The 21,942-nt window shown below is 45.8% G+C and overlaps 2 protein-coding genes across 2 annotated transcripts in view; both read right to left on the reverse strand.

Moving 5' to 3' along the window:
* LOC308177643 (uncharacterized protein) overlaps positions 1 to 18,749 on the reverse strand; it is a 65,832-nt gene extending 47,083 nt beyond the window's left edge. The window contains exons 1-3 of the mRNA XM_080555264.1: positions 15,252 to 18,749; positions 11,536 to 11,641; positions 8 to 11,448 (exon numbers count right to left, since the gene is read on the reverse strand). The gene's annotated coding sequence lies outside the window, so the exon portion shown is untranslated. The remainder of the gene's footprint in view (positions 1 to 7; positions 11,449 to 11,535; positions 11,642 to 15,251) is intronic.
* A 149-nt stretch (positions 18,750 to 18,898) lies between these two features.
* EGR1 (early growth response 1) lies at positions 18,899 to 21,942 on the reverse strand. The gene is made up of 2 exons (XM_080555259.1): positions 21,512 to 21,942; positions 18,899 to 21,187 (listed from the first exon to the last, which is right to left on the reverse strand). Exons 1-2 carry the CDS (start codon positions 21,744 to 21,746, stop codon positions 19,890 to 19,892), a joined length of 1,533 nt encoding a protein of 510 aa, XP_080411385.1. The 5' UTR covers positions 21,747 to 21,942; the 3' UTR covers positions 18,899 to 19,889.

Consider the following 21,942-nt stretch of genomic DNA (forward strand, 5'->3'; position numbering starts at 1 on the left):
TACTTACCCACCCCGTGGGTCTTCGTTCGGTCTTCGTGCACAAAGATTGCTTGGGGTTACCGGTTTTATTTGCTTGTGCCTAATTTTAGGGTTCGTCGGTGAAGGGCTCGAGTGAGGCTTTCCGTTCCAGGGGCCGCCAAAATCGGCGGGGCGCCTCCCCCGAAAGGGTCCTCAGTCAATTTGCCTTCATCCGAGTCACGGCACCAAATTTGTTATAAGCGAGACCACGCAATTTTCTGGTCGAAGATAATTTATTAATTAAGTAAGCAGGTACAAGCAAAACAGCGCTGGGCGGCTGGGGAGTCTCCGCTCCACCACAGCACGCAACTTTTCCTTTTCAGTGTCGCCGTTTTATAGCATCCAAGTTCGGCTTGTCAGCATCCAAGTTTCGGCTTGTCAGGACTTGTTGAATCTTCTGAAGCTGTGCAGTTCGTTCTGTTTCTTTCAATGATCATGCGTTGTGCTCGTGTTCAAGGGTAGCAAAAGCAAAAGCAGCAAACAGTATTTCACAGAGTCTTTGTTTTACCAAGGATGTTTATCCAACACCCCCTCCCCACTATCTACTTGCTTAGTCTTCCCCTTAACAAGGTCGTAAATTGCAAAACCTTATCTTCTCAGCAGATTCTCTGAATTCCTTTTAAAGACAATGAACAAACACCCGCTAATTTATCACAATCCTGATCCATAATTCTGCATAATCACTTTCCTCCTGGCTAAAAGGTTCCTTTGAATTAACATGTATATTTAAGGACTGGCAAACCCAGTCTTCAAAGGATCCGAAAACGGGCCAAAAGACATGTGGTCTTAAAGGCTCCTTTGGCCATTCTATCATACAATACTGGATCATTTTTAAATTTACTTTTTCCTTTTTTGGGGCCCCTATCATTCCAATTTCTAATCATTATCCCTAATGGACTTTCTGGTGGTACGTCTGGTAATTTGCTCCCTTTTCACTGGTCCCGGGTCTTCGATTTTGTCTGACCCATCTAGGAATTTTACTGTGGCAATTCCTACAGCCCTTGGTTGCCTTAGTGAGCGTGTCTTGCAGGGGGTTTAGGATCTATCACCCGCCCAGGAATCCTATAGGAATCGCTTCGGACCTTCACTGGCCAAGCCCCGTCGAGGGAGATTGGAACTGCAGTTAGAAGACCTCCACAATCGCTTCGGAACTACGTTGGGTCTCAGTCACACTCTCACACACACACACAGGCAACCGAATCCCACCCAACCGAACGGTATACACCTTAAATACTTACGACTCCGTCGTCTTCATTCAGATCTTCGCGCACAGAATTACGGGCAAAATATAGTGCTGCAGCCAGCAAAGGGAGCTCATAAAAAATCTAAATCTTTGCTTGCCCTTATTCAGGTTCAAGATGGCATTAGTCCCAACCCGACTCGAACAGGAGCCACCAAATGGTGCGGGCGCCCCTCCTAGATCAAGTCAGAATTCAGGAACCGAGACCATCCCGGACGAGCCCCCAATTGTTATAAATGACTGAGTTCCAAATAGGATTGCAATCAAAGTTTACAATTTATTAAACGAATAGAGGCAAGCAAACAGCGCTGGGTACACCGGGAGTCTCTGCTCCACCAGGACGCACACCTGTTATGTAAGGTGGCTGGTTTTTATGCTGGTAGGCTAATACATATTCATTACTACTTCTAGAAGAGGCAGGGGTATTATAATTGGTTTCCAGAATCTGACACCCTCCCAGGGGCGCCAGCGTATCAGTCTCTGATGGTCTCTCAGGGGTCGCTCAAGCTGAAGGCTCATGGTCTTACTCCCAGACTTTGCCCTTCAATCGTCCTTCAGCGCCCCCTTCCTCCTTATTTGGTAGTCTCTTGGCCAGATGTCAGAAACTACTGTACATCCAGTGCAGCAGTCAGCAGTTTTTCTCTAAAAATCCCTTTGTTCTCTTATCACCTAAACCCAGGCCTCAATGTTAACCCTTCAAATCCCTTAGTGACACGAATTGCTAGACCATTCCTTACAACACTAATCCCTAACCCTAACCCAAACCCTAAACCCAAAACCCAGACCCTGACCCTGACCCTAAACATAATGTCCCTAAACCTAATGAACCTAACACGAAGGCCCTAACCCTAACCCAAAAGGCCGCCGCGGATGTAACCCTCACCATAAAACCTAAACCTAATGACCCTCACCCTAACCCTACCCACACTAACCCTCACCCAACCCTAAACCTAACCAAAAAACCCCAACCCTAACCCCTAACCCCTAACCCTAACCCCTAACCCCAAACCTAATGCCCCTAAACCTAATGAACCTAACCCTAATGAACCTAACCCCTAACCGCAAGCCCCTAACACCTAACCCGAACCATAACCTACCCCTAACCCCAACCCTCAACCCTAAACCTAACCCATAAACCTAACCCTAACCCCAACCCCAACCCTTAACCCTAAACCTAACCCATAAACCTAACCCTAACCCCAACCCCAACCCCTAACCACAACCCCTAAGCCATAAACCTAACCCTAATGACCCTAACCCTAATGCACCTAACCCTAATGACCCTAACACTAACCCTAAAACCCTAAAACCCTAACCCCAACCCCAACCCCAACCCCAACCCCTAACCTCTAACGACCCTAACGACCCTAACCCTAAGCCCGGAGCACCCAACATGGCCTCCCGGAAAGTCCAATGCCCGAGAACTACATGTCCCGGAATGCTCTGGGCAACGAATATGGCCTCCCGGAAACCCAGTGCCGGAGAACAACACCTCCCAGCATTCCCCGGACTCCCAACATGGCTGCCCGAAATCCCGGTGTTCGAGAACTGCATTGCCCAGCATTCCCTGTATTCTCAATATGGCCGTCCGGTAAGCAGCTTCTCGAGAACTACACCTCCCACAATGCTCTGGGAAGGCAACATGGCCTCATGAAACCCAGTGCCCAAGAACTACATTTCCCAGCACTCCCCGGAAACTTGAGCCTTGCCGTCGGAAGCTATTATTTGCCCTCCCAGGCCCCCTTTTCTGTTTTGTGTTTATGGGGTTTTTCCCCCCCAGTTTTGGGGTTTTCCTCTCAATTTTGGGTTTTCACCTCTCCATTTCAGGGTTCTTCCCCACAGTTTTGGGGTTCCTTCCCCTGATTTGGGGCTTCGCCCCACCCAATAAAATTTACCACACTAAACCCCTGAAGACCTATGCCTAAAACCCCTAACCCAAAAAATTAAGAGCCTCAAAACCCTAAACCAAAAAATTAAGACCCTCAAAACCTAACCCTGGAGACCCTAACCTGAAAAAAAATTAAGACCTTAAAACCCTAACCTTAAATACCTGACCAAAAATAAAACCCTAAGACCCTAACCCTAAAAACCCTATCAACACTAAAACCCAAAAAACTCTAAACCCCTAACACGCTAACCCCCAAACCCTTAAAGCCCTAACCCCCAAATCCTTAAAACCCTAATCGTTAAAACTCCAACCCTAAAAGCCTTAAAATCCTAACCCTAAACCCTGAGAACCCTAACCCTGAAACCCAACCCTAGTGCCCTAGCCCTGAAACTTTAAAACGCTAAGAGGGTTTTACGTTGCCAGGAACAGTGCTGCATTCCTCTAAGGTTTATCTCATGGCCATGTATTCTGCATGGGAGAGAAATGATCCTCAGCTGAGCTGACCGGACTGCTTCCAGTGGGATGGGATGGGTATAACCCAGAATGAACAAAGAGAATAACAGAGTTGGGGGCTATTTAATACCTTGCTTTTTTTTTTTCCACACCATAGAGGGGACTTTTATCATTTCTAAAGGAGAAATGTTAATGTCTCACCCACCATGAGAGCTCGCTGGAGTGACAGAATAGCTAACAGAGGTGCCCAGTGCACAGAAAGTGGCTGTCTACAGTGAGCACAGCTTACTGGGGCTACTCCTTCCTCAGGATATCCCGTGTGCAGGAATGCCTCCCTTTACAACACTGAAGCTTGAGATTTCAAACTTCTTCTTGGTGGCTACAAAAACTATCAGGCCGCTGAGGTTGTCACAATTGTTTTGTTATTTAAATCAGAGCTGGTCACAGTGGGAAACCACCTGCACTCCCTAAGAGCTTGCCTCACCTACAGCTTGCATTTCATGTTACTTTCTGCTGTCCATGGGATGAAGGATTTAATATTTGTGTGTCATGATCCTAAGTAGCCAAAGGTATAAGGAGACTGAATAGGAAAACCCTCAGCCTTGCTTAATTGTATAGACAATGGCTTCACCTGTAGGTATTTTTAGTACGCAGAATTGACCCATCCTTATCAAGAACATAAAAACACCCATAATGGTTTGGCTCAAAGCTTTATCCCAGCTGTCTCTGGCAGGGGGGCTAAGCCATGCCTTAGGAGGAGTTTAAGGAATTGTGAGACTATATTCCTCTCCCTATTTTTTTCCTAGCTTCCAGCAATTTGCAGCCCAGGGCCTTCCTGAGTCAGGCTTGGCTTCAATAGCTCTGTAAAATTAAATCACCTAGACCAATTAAGTTTGTTGCAGTTATAACAGCCCTAACATGTAATTTCTCCATCAAAAGACAAATCATGGTGCATCCTATCACTGCCCAGTGATAAATGTAATTGCGGGACTTACTGCATACTGGCAAAGCCTGACAATGTCCTTCTCTGGGCACAAGCATGCCGCTCCACCACCTTATGCAGACTCAACACAGTCACTGCCGCATAGAAAGCGATCTCCTCCCCCTCAAAACTCTTGAGTTTCTGCATGTCAAAGGAAAATCACAGACCCAGGTTCCCTTATAAGGCAACCCATTTTTGTTCTGTGCCTTTTTATTGTGTAGGCACGGACATATATATATTTTTTAAATGTGGTTGCTTCGCAACATGTATTTTGATTGCTCTTTGTAAAGCCTCCCTGCACACACACACTTGCAGAAACAAGCATTTACTGTCAAATGTAGAACGAATTTGCTGTTTTGCTTCATATGGTTTCTTGTGGACAGCAACAAGGAAAAAAAGCCAGCTCAGGTTTCTTACTTTCCTATTTGCCATTATTTTACTGTAACACTAAAATCTTAACATGTAATCCTTCACTTTCTAGTCTGTTAGTTTGTGAAGATGCTAGGTAACCCAGCAGATACTCGGAACTGATGCAGCAAACCTGTCCGCACGGCTTCCATACTGATAAGAGGCTGTATTGAAATCAATGACGCTAAACGATGTGGGCTTTGCTTAAGGTACTGAAAGAGGGTAGCCTGCAACCACATTCTAAAAATATATTATTTTTTATAGGGACAGCTGGCTTTTCATTACTTCCACCTGAATAAATGAACCAAAATCATCAGCGTCCAACAAAAGGTACACTGAATGGTAGGCATTTTCTCAGAACCGATAAAGATCTCTCCTGTAAAAACAGAACCAAAAGACAATGAGGTCATATTTCTGATAAAAATACCAAGTTCTAAAGCAATACCTATTCATTATAAATAAATAATAACCATTCTGAATTTTAAGTTTTCCTTCCTTGTATTTATGAGCATGTCACTTTCTTTTTCTGTTAGGAAACAGCCTGTAACAAGGGCTATTATCAGAAAAAGCACTACAGAAAGACAGGGATGCAGCAGATACCTTTGAACAACTTTTCCCTGGCACTACTTCACATATGGGTTTGTAGTACTTTCTAGATAACAGATTTTACCAGAACTCTAAAATGTTAGCCTTCCTGCATCGACAGCCACAGGAGCGTACTCACAAAACTAACCTGGGACATTCTATGATTCTAAGTATTTTGTGCAATAAGACTAATTCTTCTCCTGAGGATCTGACAAGGAAGTGACCTTTCTCCTTCATAGTCCAAGTGAAATCAAATCATACTACCTCCTTGTTTCAGCAGCTGTTTTACACTGTAGTTAAATCTATATCCCTAAACGCACAGGAACTGTTAACTGTTTTTGTAGATACAGGGTTGTAATGCAAATAACCTCCTTGTCACGGTTTGACTCCAGTAGGCAACCGTGCAACACACAGCCACCTGCTCACTGTGCTGTAGCAGGGTGGTCCATGGGACTGAGATGGAGGAATCCCAAATTAGGGACAGGCAGCAGGAGAGCGTGAAAGCTAAAGGGAGAGAGCACTAGGACAGAGGTACGCGGGGTGTAACTGATGGGGAGCAACGGTGTTATAGGAAGAAGGACTGGACAGGGGGCTACGGAAAAGAAAAACATTGTCAGGCAACAGGAAAGTGAGACATACGAGCAAAAACGAAGTGAGTGCCGGGGGCTGAGAGCCAGGGGTGGCAGAGAGGGACAGGCAGCACTGTGCGAGAAGCAAGTACCCAAGGAAGCGGAAAGGACGCCACAAAGGGGAGCACGGGTGGAGAGCCGGCGAAGGGACAGGGAGCCAGGCAGACGGCCGGCCGGCAAAAAGGGAAGGTGGCGGGGGCCAAAGAAGAGGGCGGGCGGATGCGGCGCTGAGCCAGGAGGGCCCGGGACGCAGAAGAGCGAGACACAGCCCCGACGGCCCTGCGCTCACCGCCGCTCAGACGCCACCTTCCCGCCGCCCCAGGACCGCGCCGCCACCGCGCGCCCCGCACGTCACCAGGCGCGACGGGGCTGCGCCTTGATGACGTCTGCAGGCGCCGCAGCGCGCGCTGCTGCCTCCGACGGGTCAGGAGCGGGCCGGAGGCAGCCCCCGGAAAGCTCCCGGGGCAGGCCGGGCTTCGCCCCGCCCCGCGCCAGTTTTTCCATTACGACGGCTGACCACATAAAGAGGGCTTTAAAGCAGGAAGGAAGGTGGAGGGAGAGGGTAACCAGCAGACCTGTGAAGCAGCGAAGCACGGGGCAGCTGAACAAGGGGCATGAAGTGATGTGAGAGGGAGGGATCACAAAGTCAACGATACGGGGTTGGAGTTGGGTCACAAACATATTGAGATAGCCAGGCTTGTTCCCGTCTGCACTGCTGCCAGAAGGCATAGTGATGTTTAAAGACAGCCTTTCTGATCCACATTTCCTCCACTGGACTTCCTTCAGGTGCTGCAAAGACCTGTATAAGACCAAGTGTTCTAAGCGGTACGGAACAATTTTTTTCTCAGATGTACCCAGATGGTACACACAAACACACAGATGGAGAATAAAAGCACTATTTGTCTTATGTAGCTTCACTGGAGAGGGATGTGCATCCCAGGTTCCAAGGTACAGTTAAGGTTATTTAGTGTTGCTTTGTGCCTTTCTCAAATATCAGAAGCTAGCTTGACTCCTAAAAAACTTCTTGAAGATAGAAGTGACATTTGCTTTCCTCCAGTGTCTGGGCACTTCTAGTCTCCTTGTCAAGAATGGCCTCACAATGCCATCTCCCTCAGCACTCGTGGGTGCATTCCATTAGGGCCCATGTGTCCAGTTTGCTTAAGTATTCCTTGACCGGATCTTCTTTCACCAAAGAAAAGTCCTTGCTCCACACTGCCTCCTGATCCCTGTCTGGGACCTGAGATTCCTGACGGCCACTCTTGTTGGTAAAGATTAAGGCAAAGAAGGTGTTCAGTATTTCAGCCTTTTCCATTTTCTGTGTCATTTGGTCCCCCATCTCATTCAGCAGTGACCCCCTCCCTTTTTTTTTTTTCCTTTTTTTTTTTTTTGTCTTCCTTTTGTAACCGATGAACTTACAGAAGCCCTTCTTGTCTTTAACCTGGCCAAGCACATCCACCTTAGCTAGGAAATAAAACAGCTTACTACCCATTGCAAATTCAGACAGGAATTTGGAAGAAGGAAAATACTCAAAATTAAAAATAGTAAATATATATATATATTAATCCAAAAGCCTTAGTCTCAGTTTCCTAAAGTGAAGTAGTAAAGTGAAGGAACCCTAACTGCATAACTAGATATGATTGTATTAATGCTCAAGACTAGGGCTACAGTTACAAGGTCACATAAGAATTGTTAACATAGGTATTTCCGAATAAGAACATCCAAGTTGCTTCTCTTTCTAAACAGAAGGTGGCAGCATAGGGACACTAGTATCTGAAGCCTATTAGCATCACCACAAAGAAAGCTGAACAGCTGTTAGACAACCACTCTCTCTAAAGCTGAGAAATTATATCAGAAATCTCTAAAGCTTGTACAAAAGAACTTTGAGCATAATTCTTTCATCTAATACCACTTGACTAAGCCTATCTTCAAGAGCGATCATAAGCTACCATCTCCCTAGAAGAAAAACACAAAATCCCTGCCACTTCCTCTCCTGCCACAGCAAAATGCGAAAGAGATGTGTGGCATTTACTTTCCAGTCATTGCAGACAGGTAGCCAGCCTTTCAAGTCCATGAATTGATGGCATACATTAGTATAACTTTCCTTCTTTTCTGCTTAGAATCACAATACTCCCTGCTACAAGAGGCATAAAAAAAATATGACTTTTCCTGTCTAGCATTCCTTCTTCAGAAAATGAAGCATTTTCCCTGCTTCTGAGCACGTCTCCTTCAGACAGAGGATTTTATAAAACCCACCTTGCAAGAACACTGTGTATTTCTAATGGAACCTATACACACTTACACTATGCCAAATTCTGCTTAAGCAAAAGAACATCCTCAGGTAGATCAAGATGCATAATAGCAAAAAAGTAAAATGTGTAGCTAGCTAAAAGAAGGAGACATTCAGTTTTAAATACCTCTTCTAATTTACTTTACTCATTCTCGGTAGAACTAGTTTCGTGACCAGCCCTCTTCTCTGTAGCATATTCTTTCTTAAGCACTATTTTATAAACCACCCACTTTCTCTAAGACTTATGGGCAAAACCTTAGCTGTGTTGACAAACTTCCATTATCATAGCTTAATAATCTAAATGACTGTGATGCAAGACAGACAGACACGTGTGCAACACCAAAATAATTTGTTATTACGACTCTCAATATCATCCCCATCCCCACTAGCTGGCAGAGGGATTCCCAATCTATTGTACCAAGTGCTGTTGGATTACAAACCCCAGAGGGAACTAAACACAGGCAGTGCAGGTTTCCCAGGAAAAAGTCTGTGTCTTGAGGCCAAGGAACTCAGGAAGACTCTTCAATGACACCTTCAGTGTCAACTTGAGCTGGCAACACCTGTGCTGTGAAAAAGGGAAAAGTCCACAGGCAAAAAAAATGCAAGGCTTATGACAGGGAACAATTCTAGGGCAGATCCTCTTCAGAAGGTAAAGGCTTTGTCACTGAGGATAACACCTGAGGAGGGATGCTATCCTAAAGGAGACAGATGTAGGCTCTAGTGATTTGCAACGTGTTTATCAGCAATCTGACTCCCTAGGATTATGACTTGCCAACCAAGTGCAGAAAATAGGAACCAAGGAAGAGTTGGGCAGACTTTCTAGAAATGCAAGGAAAGAGGCACAGGGTACATTTGTGGGGATATGAAGGACACAGAAGAAAAAAAAAAAAAAAACACCAGTCTCTGGAAAGGAAGCTTGCACTTAAAAAAAAAAGTCAGGGATGACAGTCTTTGATTTTATATTTAGACCAAAGCCTCCATGACAGTTTTATTTTTTTTAATGTTCCCACTGCCACAAAAAGGAACACTGAGGCAGAGTGACCATGCATAACTAGAAAAAATGGTACAAAGCAGAAGGATTTAAAATCACTAGAAACTACAGGCATCTTTAAAAATAGAAGGATCCTATACCATAGGGATACCCTTTATAATAGACCACATGCAATGAAATTGCTGATGTTTTTTTTGTTGTTGTTTTTGTTTTTTTAAAGGAGAATTTAACCTAAAAATTGCAGAAAAACCAACAACCTCATGGTGTGGGGTAATGCGTACCTCAAGGATAAAAATGTAAAGCCTTTATATTTTCCTAAGTAAAGCATAGAACTGCATTCAAAGCACAAGAACAGCTTAAGAGCCTTGCAACAGAACCCCCCCAAACAAACAAACAAACAACATATCTACTACAGTGGGTCATAGCTCAAAAAGAGAGTTAAACTTCCTTACCTTTACATAAAGACGAAGTAATGGTGCAGCTAGAAAAGTAAAAACATTTTCTATTGACAGGAAAACTATTTAAAGATGTCACATCAGATATCGTGTTTTATCGCCGGTTAGGAAAGACTAAGAACAGATCAAAAATAAATATTTGGATTACGGTTTGAAGAGATGATATCACTCAAAAAGCAGAAGTTATGCTGAAAAGCATAAAATGGAAGAAGTCACAAACTGTCATATTAAAACACAATAAAGCAGGCCAGAAATACAGCCTGGGGAAAACAACTTGCAGATAGCAAGAGAACTGAAACTCCTTTCTCACTGTTGTGGTTTAACCCGGCTGGCAGCTAAGCACCACACAGCTGTTCGCCCACCCTCCCCCCTCCCTCCCTGGGATGGGGGAGAGAAACAGGAAAGTGAAGCCTGTGGGTTGAAATAGAGACAGTTTATTAAGATAGGAAATTAATAATAATAGTATTACTACTAATAATAGTGCTACTAATAATAATGCGTACAAAACAAGTGATGCACAATGCAATTGCTCACCACCCGCTGACCAATGCCCAGTCTATCCCCGAGCAGCTGGCCCCCCCACCCCGGCTAGCCACCCCTATATATTGTCTAGCTTGACGCCAGATGGTATGGAATACCCCTTTGGCCAGTTTGGGTCAGCTGTCCTGGGTCTGCCCCCTCCCAGCTCCTGCTGCACCCCCAGCCTGCCCACTGGCAGGACAGAGCGAGAAGCTGAAAAGTCCTTGGCCTGGTGTAAGCACTGCTCTGCAACAATTAAAACATCAGCATGTTATCAGCACTCTTCTCATCCTAATCCAAAACATAGCACCCCACCAGCTACTAGAAGGAAAATTAACTCTGTCCTAGCTGAAACCAGGACACTCAGCCATATCAGGAACTGTGAGACTGTCAGAATTTGTAAGAGCAGCTGATGTTTAAAACAAAAGGAGGGCACCAAAAGTTATTTTTGTACTCATTGTATTTCAGACAAACTTGGAAAAGTTCCTGTGCCACAAAATTACCTTTAAAATATTCTGTAATACAACTCCCATAAACCAAAGTTTCTGTAGGATAATTACAGAAGGGATTAAGTCAACAAAATGAATAACAATAAATCACTAGACCATATGATAACCCCTCAAACGTGCAATCGAAAAAGCATAATAGCTGCGATGTTTTACCTCAGTACTAGGGGACTGCAAGTTAACATACATAACACAAATTTTTATACATGTTTCAGAAATCATCAGTCCTACTTCTATTCCAGGTATGCTAGTAGAAGCAATTCTGAAGGTCAAAATTAGTGCATATGTGTGTGACAAATTTATGTCTGACAAATGCTTTGTAATTATTTGGAAGAGTCAATGGGCATGTGGGCATGTGAAATTCACCTGATGTACTGTATCTGGATTTCCATAAACTGTTCTGTACAGACCTTGCCAAAGGCCCTTAATAGATGTTGCATGAGATGACAGGAACAACTCTCCTCCAGAGAAGCAACTTGCTAAAAGGCTGAAAGAACAGTAATAAATGTTCAGTTTCAGTTACGCAAAAATCACCAACAGAGATCTCTATCCAGCCCTGAGAACCAATACTTACAGAGTATTTGAAAAAGCCAGATGAATACTGAGATGGGAGATTTCTGACAATGCCTTTGTTCTGGGTAGTTAAAAATAATAATAATAATAATGCCCCCACAAAGTACCTGCAAGAGATAACAACGTTGTGAGAACAGACAATAAGGCTGCAGATGATTTTCAGTGTACATAATGCAACAAACAAACAAGTCAGGGGTTGGGGGTGCAAATTTTTAATATTATACATCATATGATGGTCTCCAAGAGAACTGTTATCACCCAAAAAAGATCTTAACAATAAGTAAGACTACAAGGTCATCTCACTGCTCAAAAGCCAGACACAATGTTTGGAAATATTTGGCAAATAATGAAGAACAATAGGAGAAAAAAAATATACCACAATTAATCTACATTCATCCTGCATCTCAGAATCACATAACCAGAGTAGTTGAGGATAGAAGGCTCCTCTGGAGGTCATCTGCTACAAACCCCTGCTCAGGCAGGGAACATTTTGAATACGGTGGATAGTGCAGGCCTCTACTCAGAAAAAACAAAGGAGAGTAACACAAGGTACAGAAAACGATGGATGATATGAGCTACAAACCACCTGCTGTACAAAACAGATTCTGCTGCTTCAACCACAAAGAGTGCGAAGAAGGGAAGGAGAGACAGTTCTGTAGCTATCGTGGAAATGGTATTATTCACCATCTTCTACAATAAAAGTCTTAATAGCCATCAAATTGAGTTGCAAAATAGCAAGTTTAAACACACACATACACACAAATCTCTCTTCATGCAGCACATGGATACACTAAAATTCACCTTCCCACCAAATATTGTGAAAGTTATAATTTTGTCTAGCTTCACAAATCACATGGACAGAGGTAGATGTGCAAAGACATGGGCTCATGAAATGTATTACCCACAGGTCACAACTGCTGGAAGAGTACTCCAAGACTACGTCTTACAATGCACCAGAGACTGGATTTCTTTTGATCAAGTACAACAGTCTTCTTAATAAATGTCACCAACATTTACTTACTTCTTAACTACTGTATTTTAATTCAGATGCATTTTTTAACATAATAAAGAATAAAAATACAAAATAAAAATCAGCATGTGTTCGTTCTATGTCATGATCTCTGGCATGTTAAAACTACGGTTGCAATTTCTCAGGTAGCCTGATTTTGTCCACAAAATGCCCTTCTCCTTAGGGCAAAATGCCAGGTGTGCAGACAGCTTTTGCCTTTAAATTCAATACCTCATAGCTGCTTTCTAGCCTTTTGAATACACATGGAGTTTCTTATAATCCTCAAGCTTATTTACAGAAAAAGAACTTAAGAATCATGGCAAAGGCCTTTAATCACTAGAACCTTCAGATCAAAATGCTGCCGCTGTGCATTTTCTTAAGATTTGTCAGATTTCCATATATATAAATATACTTCCATGTCCAGTTCTCCAGCTAATTAAGTAAGAAAACTCTCAGATTCTATTCTAAGAACTACTGCCGACATTTTATTCTAGGAAATTTTTAGCAAGATTTACTCACTGAGCCTGTCCCTTTATTTCCTTATGCTCCAATGTTCGTCCAGGTATTCCAAGGACAAATGTAATCAGAACTGTTAGAAGTGCTAGAATTAAACTCATTCACTGCAGAGCATTTGTTTTCCATAATTTACTCGCATTTCTTTCACTGACGCCTAGGTTTTAGTAAGGTACATTAACAGTATTTCGAAGGTTCCCTGAGGCTGCCATAACTGCAATTACTATATACACCAAAGTGCCTATATACATATACAGGCACCAAACCTGTAAACATAGTTCCAGTTCATACACTCAGCTCACAGAATGCCACACATCTGAACACACCAGGCAGCTCAGTGACTTAGTACACAGATGGGCACATAACCTACCTGAGAGCTACCAATAGCTGTTTTGTCAAAGGAGTACAGCAATTGGGGTAGACACATTTTTGACATGTAACATGTTTTGAAGAATCTCTATAACCATCTCTAACTGAGTTTGTCGGATTGAAGAATTGCCCTTGTCAGATAACGAGTAATGCTCAGTCTGCTTAAGAGTTGTAACTGAGCCTGCTTAAGAGTTGTAATTGCATCTTTACAGGACTCTAAAGGCTTTCAACCTTTTCAAGATCAAATTAAACTTTTGTCTCCCTGCCCTGACTCTGATGTTTGAAAGCCTATTTGTGACGAGTAGATTTCTTGTTACAGAGGAATCCCACTATCACGGTAGCCAAGCTAAATGGCTAAATCAGGTCATAGCACTGAGGTCAAACTTACAGAGGACACTGGATAGCAGAACTTTTAGCCACTGACATTTTTACTCATAGTGTCATTGTGTATCATCATTTGTGTTCAGAGAGACAAAAAGTAGTATGAAAAGATTACAAAAAAAAATATATAAGCCTATATATTAATTAAAAAAAATACAGAACCACGCTTTATTAATATTTTTTGTAGGTAAGGAAGTGAAATGTGAATGTTGAGAATAATACTGCCTAACCATCTGTCATTTTCATTACGGCAGTGTCAAAGAACAATCAGAAATCAAAGCCCAAAGAACACTAGACACTATGCATATATGTTGTTTTCTGTTCTTTAACAGGATTAAGTTTCTTTAGTCAAGTCAAGATCATAAATCATTAGCCTTAAGTCAAGCCTGGGTTTTTAAAAACAAAGACATTTTGATTATAGCAGAACAACTTAACTATTTAAAAAGTTCTTGTTCATTATCTACAGCTCATACATCATCCTAGAGCCTCAGAGTACTTTAAAACATAGAGCCTCCCCTCTAGGTGTAACCAGCAGTATGGCTACACGCAGAAAATGTACACATGTAAAAACATGCAACGTATGGCTCAAGAGTGACACATCTAAACCCTCTTCCTAAGTATTTTTTACCTCCACACGTAACTCTTGAGAATTCTAGTCAACTGGGCCACAAACAGAAAACTTTTGAAAGAAACGGATACTTATATCAAAAGTCAACAAACATAGCCTTAGAGACCTCAGTTACAGTTCTTCATGAGCCAACCTTCAACCACTTCACCTGTCTTCAGTCAAACTCAACAATGGTGAAGGTGTGCTTGTGGGCAGCTCTCCTAAGGGTGCCTTCTGCAGCTCAGATCACTTCACTCCATGAATGTCAGGTTAGGGTCTAAAAAGTAATTTTTCTTGGGGGTTACTTAAGCTCTTTCTCAGATCCTCCATGGTCCAGACATGGACCAGTGAAAGCTGCTGAGGAAAGAATGGCCCATGATCACATCGCTCTTCACTCCAAAATCTCCACTTGTAGCTCTCTATTCTTCCTGCTAAGTCTCATCTCTTCTGTCAGCCAAGGCCCATGGTTAAGAGCAACTCACAGCTGCAACAGAAACAGCTTTAACAGTCGTATTTTACCAACAGTGATTCTCTAGTAACATTCTCAGGACACAACAGGGCACACAGCATATCACAGGAGGGAGCTGGGTTCTTTTAAAATTGCCATAGCTGATTTTCACCCCTTTATTTCTAGAAGGAAATAGAATGGATCAGATTTTCTTCTAGAAACATTCCAGGGCCGAGTAGTGTAATTAAAGAGCAAAACAACCATGGGGGCAAGGATTGCCTGCATTTCCCCAAGTGAAGCGCAGCTTATGGAAAAGCTCTATGGACGAAAAACTTGGGCAAGCACAGGCACAGGACTCTTCCGCATTCCCCGGGTTAAACTGCATCCTACCTATTTCTGAGGCGTACAGGCAAAGCGACACACTCCCTATTAAACAAACCGTAGCAGCACCCGACAGCGAGGGAAGGCCAGAGGCCTGCCCTCCAAAGGTCGCTGGGAGCACAGCCATTCAGACGGTAGCGCACAGCCGCAGCTCCCTTGGGCCGCGCCGCGAGCGGGCGTCCGCAGTGCGTCCTGAGGGCCCCGGGCCCGCCACAGGGGCCCGCACGGAGCACCCGCTGCCCGGGCCCGCGGCCGCGAAACGAGCGGCCCGCGGCAAGGGCCGGGCGGGGCCCCTCCCGAGCGAGACGCCCGCCGGGGCGCCCCAGGGGCGGGGCGGGGGCGGGGCGGGCCGGGCCGTTCCGAGGCGGCGCGGCGGCCCCCGGAAGCTCCGCGGTGCGGCCCCAAGAGGGCGTGAGCAGGAAAAGCCTTTTTTGGGCCTCGGAAGCGCCTTAAAAGGCCCGGAGGAAACGCCAAATATGGTAGCCCGGTTCCGGCCGCCGCGAGAGTGGTGTTTCCGTTCGGCCTTGGCAGCCTCGCGGCCGCGTGACACAGCCCAACCCGCCGCCGGCGCGCTCCCGGCCCTGCGGCTCCGCCCCCCGGCCCGGCCCGGCCCGGCTCGGCCCGGCCCGGCTCGGCCCCAGCGGCGAGGCAGCGCGGGCGCCGCTCCGCGAGCAGCCGCGGAGGGTCCCCGCGGTGCCGTCCGAGACCAGCTGGGCTGCTGCCAGCAGTGACGCACGTCTTTTCCTGTCGGTGGTGGTCAGATCTGAAGCTGTACTGTAAATCGCAAACAGCTGAGGTTTAAATCAGCCAAATGGATTTTCTGCCAGCAACTGGAAAAGCAAGAGGGCGTTTGTCGTCCCTAGTGTGCCTCATGCACAGCTCTGGGCATTATCAGCGTCGGAGGGGGGGGGTTCCCCAGCCACTGGCAGCACCTGCCGTTTCCTGATGTCCAACCTCCTTGAGCACTGCGGTGGCCTCCTCGAAGGAAGCTTCTCCTGCTCCTAATTAGCAGATGGAGCACACTTCTTAAGAATCAGAAATACTGTCTTTTTCAGAGCACCATAAATCAGTAAGACCTCACAGAAAACATACAGAAACTCTGAAATCTGCTTGCATGTTGTGGGATAAAGGTCTCAAAAAGAGCAGGAGCAAAAGACTATGCATATTCTTCCCTTTATGTTATACATATGGATGGCCAATGTAAAGCAAAAGTTGCAGCAATTTAGACCAAATGCCAGAGCTTAAATTATGAGCACTTTCTAAGCAGTTACACCAAAGGGTATCAGCATGAAAGAGACCCTGGTTGGCATATGTCAATGTTTTTTTTTACCAAATAAAGTGGTTTTTTGTTGTTGTTTTCTAAAACAGAGATGCCATTGTACCAGGGAGCTTCCTGCAATTAGATGCCAGTCAGACAAGTGACACCCCAATTAGACGGGAAGTGTCATCTGACAGTTCACAGGCAGGATACAGAGCATGTTTACTGTTCCCTCAGGACACTGCTGGCTTGCACCACTTGACTATACTGCTTTCTGAGTTAGGGTTAGCATGAGGCCAATGGTAACCTTACATATCCTGTTCAGTGCCTCCGAGCATCCCATCCCTGTGGCTGGGCACTGCTATATGGGGTTAGTGGCTGTGGTTAGTGCCCACAGCTGTGGGAGGCCAGAATTCTTCCAGCTAAGGGATGTCTGCAGCACCCTCAAGAGAATGCTGAGGGGGAAGGAGGGGACAACACGGCAGATTTCTGGAGGTGTCGTCAAGTTGAAAGGATCTACCATAACAAAGTGGAGAAAGCGTGGGTCAAGGGGGACTAAGATTTATTTTAACTAGAGAGGAGACTTGCAGAACCCTCCTTCTCCCTTGCACCCCTGCCTTAGCACCTGCAAGCTATTCCTGCTTGTAGAGGTGTCCAGCAGGATGTCATGGTCATGGTCTGCTGCTAGAGGGGTTCTTTTGGCTTTCATAACCTTGCAACACTGTTGGACTCAAGGCACTTTGCATAAAACACACCAAAGAGCCACTATCTTCTTTGCTGCCTTTTTAGGCTTGTTGATTACCATCAGTGCCCATTTCTGAATGAAGTGCTCTGGAGAACCTGAGTCACACTCAGGCTCATCGGGCACTGCTTGAGAGCATGCCTGGTCAGTTTTTTAGCACAATCATAATTCCAGCAGGCTAGATCAGGAGTTAACATAAACTAGGTTAAACAAAACAGCAACATCAAAGCCAAGCTGTGCCCATGGACCAAAAGGGCTAGCTTCAACTGTTTGGGAATTGGAGTTGGGAGAAAGTTTTGTAGTGAGATTTGTATAATGTTTTCTTCCTTCTTAGAAGCATCACATTCAAAAGTACTTCTTCACTGTCTCATCTCCTATAAATGGGTTTCTCTAACCTCTGACGTGGGTTACATGCTCAGACCGTGTGAAGCCCCACATTCTCCCCCATCAGTCAGCCTAGGCAGGAGCTTCTTGAATTGAAAAGAGCTAATGCTTTTCTCTGAAAAGGCACAGAAAACCACACAAACCAGAGGGCCAGCTGCAAGGTCACTGTTAGCAGCTCCCAGCCTGCACCCAGCACTGCAGGCACAAACCAACACAGAGACAGAGCAGCACAGGCCCTTCCTCACAGCTTGTTCTGACCCGCTGAGGAGAGTCATACCTGAGAGAAGACAGACTGGGATATACCAACTATTCTGCTTTCAGGTAGCTTCAAGAGCTGCTTCCATTTGCCAGGGGTGGTCTGTATCCTCCAAAAAGAAGAACCAGGTGAAGGGGCTTCATCAGGTTGCCCTTCCTAATCAGTAGGCTGAATTTTGGCAAACAGTAGTGCATGAAATCTCCTACTCTCCTACAGGAAGAGACTGCTTACCAGTTCACATTGTGTCCGGTATGTTCATCAAGGCCTGTATTTGCATCGCAGCTCCTCACAACTCTAAATATTAGTAGTTTGTAGAGAACCCACCAGGAAAGACTGGCACTCTTTTGTACCTGAACTGCCACTTCTCACGACAGCAAACTCCTTTGAATTCACTACATACAGAGTTCACGCATACTCTGAAATGTATTTTAAACCACTAAGTAAGGAGGCCTGTAAATGCTAAAACATTTGTACTAAAGGATATCCAGCAAGTGTACTTTTACATACTATGTTGTGTAACTTATGTGAGGAACTTCTAACAGTCCTCAGCTGTTCAGAGCTACCTCACATTGCTGGCCACTTGGACTGATCTTATTTTCAACAGAGAAACTACTTTATTACCTTGCCTTTCCTCTCTTGGCACCCAGAAGGCTTTCTGACTACCTATCAGCACATAGTTGAGATTCTAAATTTCGAACCTCTGCTTCAGCACTGGGAAAATTGTTTTTCTTTCTAGGATTCGCTCACATGCTTCTGGAGGAGCCTGGAGACAGAAAAAAATAGGAATTGTGATGTCTTCAAAACAGCAGGTGATGCATCTAATACAGGGACGTGCTACATCCATGCCATTGCCATGCCATACTGAACTCAGAAATGATTGATCTCCCCTCCTTTCTTCAAGCAGATACTTCTCTAAGAGAAGAGAAGCAGCTGTTACTTCCCAGCAACTCAAGCAGCTGGTTGCTGCACCACAGTCTTCCTGTGTAGCAGTTTAAAGGAAAACATGAAAGCTTCCGTGATTTGATATTTATTTATTTTTTTTTCTGAAGGGTATTGTACACCAAATATCCCATTGGCAGGAAAGCGCATTCAATGTGTTTAGAAGCCAAACAGTCACTTTCATTTTAACAAACACAATTACAAAGTAAAAATAAAACACAAAATAATGAACCACATGTTCATAACATACAAAAAATGCTGCCTACTCAGTAGGTAACCACAACATTCCAACTCCTGAATATATATATATATTTATAAATTTACATTCTTGTAACAAAAATAGACTTTGAGAGTTGTGTTTTTTTTTTCCCCCTTACATTCTCTCTCCCAGGGCATTCTCGTGCAGCCCTCCCCACCCATTCCCTGCTCTCCCTTACATTCTTTGTGTAGCGTCCCTTTCACTTTAAGGCAAGATGCAAAGCATCCATTCACACAAATGCATGACATCAGCAAGGCTTCACAAAAAGGCACCAAGACTTGTAACTCTAAAAACAAAACTTCTGCCACATGTGAGTGTCTCATCAGGTGATTTTTTACATAGCATCACTCTTACATGCTCAAATACAGTAAGTGCTGTTCCCAAAGAAGTTTTAAACTCATTACAGCATTGTCACTAAAATAGAGTTAACATTTACAAAATATGGCCCTGCAAACTCCAAATAATACAATATGGATATGCAAAGATTTTTCACATCAATAGTACCTAAAGGAAAGCAAAACCATGGCACATGTACAATTTACATCAGCTATGTACTTAATCAAAGGTCCTTTCTTCCTAATAAAATACTATTGTTTACGGGGAAAATTATACTGAACTTATATCGACAGTCCATGCAAATTAAGTCATTCAACAGAGGTGGAAAACTTAAACAGCAGTTGTTTCAGGCAGCTGAAGTTTGAAGAAACGGTAGACAGCCTTGCAACATATGGTGTTGGAGGAGTAATTGGAGACTCCATGTCTCATAGTACCAATGGAAGAGGTAAACACTCCTGCTCCAGAAGGTGATCTCAGCAAATCTCAATTGTCCGTGGAGAAAAGGTTGATGTCATGTCTGAAAGTGCTGATGTCACCTGAGAGCTGAAATTGTTGGTGATCCCTGGAGACGGGAAGGAAGTGGCCACTTGGGTCTGAAAAGTGACAGTGCCAGAGGGGTAAGTGGTTGCTATAGACGGAGATGGGAATGTCGTGTGTGCAGGGGAGGGATAGGAAGATGGGGCAGGGGAAGAATACACTGTGCGCACTGGTGAGGGATAAGTGGTGGCAATGGAGGAAGGGTAGGATGTAGCCACAGAGGATGAGTAGGCAGCAACCGGAGAAGTAGTTGAGACCGGAGCTGCCTTTTCAGCTTTCTTGTCCTTCTGCCTAAGGTGGATTTTAGTGTGTCTCTTCCTCTCATCACTTCTGGCAAACTTTCTGCCACAAATGTCACAGGCAAATGGCTTCTCTCCTGTGTGCGTTCGGATGTGAGTGGTCAAATGATCGCTCCTGCTGAAGTTCCGCATGCAAATGCGGCACTGGAAAGGTTTCTGTCCTGTGTGGATGCGAATATGACGAGTTAGCTCATCAGACCGTGAAAACCTTCTGTCACAGGACTCCACTGGGCAGGCATAGGGCCGTTCATGAGGAGGTGTCTTGCTGGGGCGGTTGGGGTATTTCCTCATTCTGCTGGGCTTGATCAGCTGGGACTGGTAATTAGTGTTGAGGGTCTTCAACTCTTGGGAGCCAGTCTGTGTGGCAAATGCCTTGATAGTGGACAGCGGCGTGAGGGAAGGCTGCTGTGCTCTGTTCTCAAGGGCTGGAAAGGGCTTCTGATCAGCTGGGATAAGGCTGAGCTCACCCTGTTGCTGAGGGAACAGGTAATCCGGAATCATTGGCACCTGAAAGTTGGTTTTAGCAGCTGGATAAGCTGGAGGTGGATACTGCATGGGAGCTCCAGAGGGGTTGGGAAAGGACTGGGTCTGCGGTTCAGGAAAAATGTCAGAGCTAGAATTGGGAAAAGTTGGTGCAGCTGAATAAATTGGACTGTTCTCGCTGGCTTGGACAGAACAGCTCAGAGGGGGGCTCTGCGAGGAGGAGGAGGGTGATGATGAAGATGGTGTTGAGGTGGGAGGTGCGTTGGCCATGCCCACCAGCCCACTGACGAGGCTGAAGAGAGGTTCTGGCCATAAGGTGTTGCTACTGTTGGGTGCTGGCTCTAGGGAGAAGCGCCCCGTGTAGGTTATTGGTGGCAGCCGCGTTGTTTGGTTGGGATAACTGGTTTCTGGCAGGGTTTTCTCATTGTTCAGGGAGATCTCAGGAAAAGTGTCTGAAAAGAGAAGGGTGGCGATTACTTCCAGCAGCCACTGCAGCTCCGGAGCTGTTGCGAGCGCTTTGCAAGCCATCCCCACGCAGTGCAGCCCCAGATCCTTGCTTCTGGTTAATTAATAATTGAGTGCAACATATTGCAGCACCGCTGGCAGGTCTCCAGCAGCAGCGAGCCCAGAGCCGCTGACGCACACAGGAGAATCCCCCCGCGCAGCCGCCGGGACCGGGGCGCCGCTCCATCGCGGAGCCCCCGCGGACGCTGCTGCACCCGCGGCTGACCGGGACCGCCCCCCCCCCGCCGCCCCGGCGAGGTCAGCGCTCTTACCTGCCGCGAGATGCTCGAAGTGTTGCTCTCCGGGCTCCCCGGCCGCGCCGAAGCCCGCGCTCTCGGACGCCCCGGGGGGCGCGAGGAACTGCGGGCCCCCGCCACTGAGCAGCATCATCTCCTCCAGCTTGGGGTAGTGACTGTCCATGGCGGGGGGCGAGTGCGGGAAGGCGCCGAAGGGCTCGGAAATCTGCAGCGGGGGCAGGAGCTGCATCTCTGCCTTGGCCGCGGCCATGAGGGCGCCGGGCTCGGGCTCTGACGGGTGGCGCCGCCGCCGCGGGCCCGGCGGACGGGCCGGCTGCGGCGAGGCGGCCGTTGCCTGCTGCCTGCCCTGCGCCGCGGTCGCCCCGGCGCTGCCCGCTGGAAGCGCTCGACTCCCCGCCCGCCCGCCCGGGGCTCCCCCCGGCTCTGCCCGCTGGAAGCGCCCGGCT

Source organism: Anser brachyrhynchus (assembly GCF_964034855.1).
Source record: "Anser brachyrhynchus genome assembly, chromosome: 14".
In the NCBI taxonomy this organism is placed as follows: Eukaryota; Metazoa; Chordata; class Aves; order Anseriformes; family Anatidae; genus Anser; species Anser brachyrhynchus.

Bases quoted from the DNA above. Each gene is read 5' to 3' on its own strand.
- EGR1 (XM_080555259.1), bottom strand. From the start codon at position 21,746: ATGGCCGCGGCCAAGGCAGAGATGCAGCTCCTGCCCCCGCTGCAGATT. The intron at 21,188-21,511 runs GTAAGAGCGCTG...TTCTCTTTTCAG, and splicing joins CTTCGAGCATCTCGCGGCAG to ACACTTTTCCTGAGATCTCC.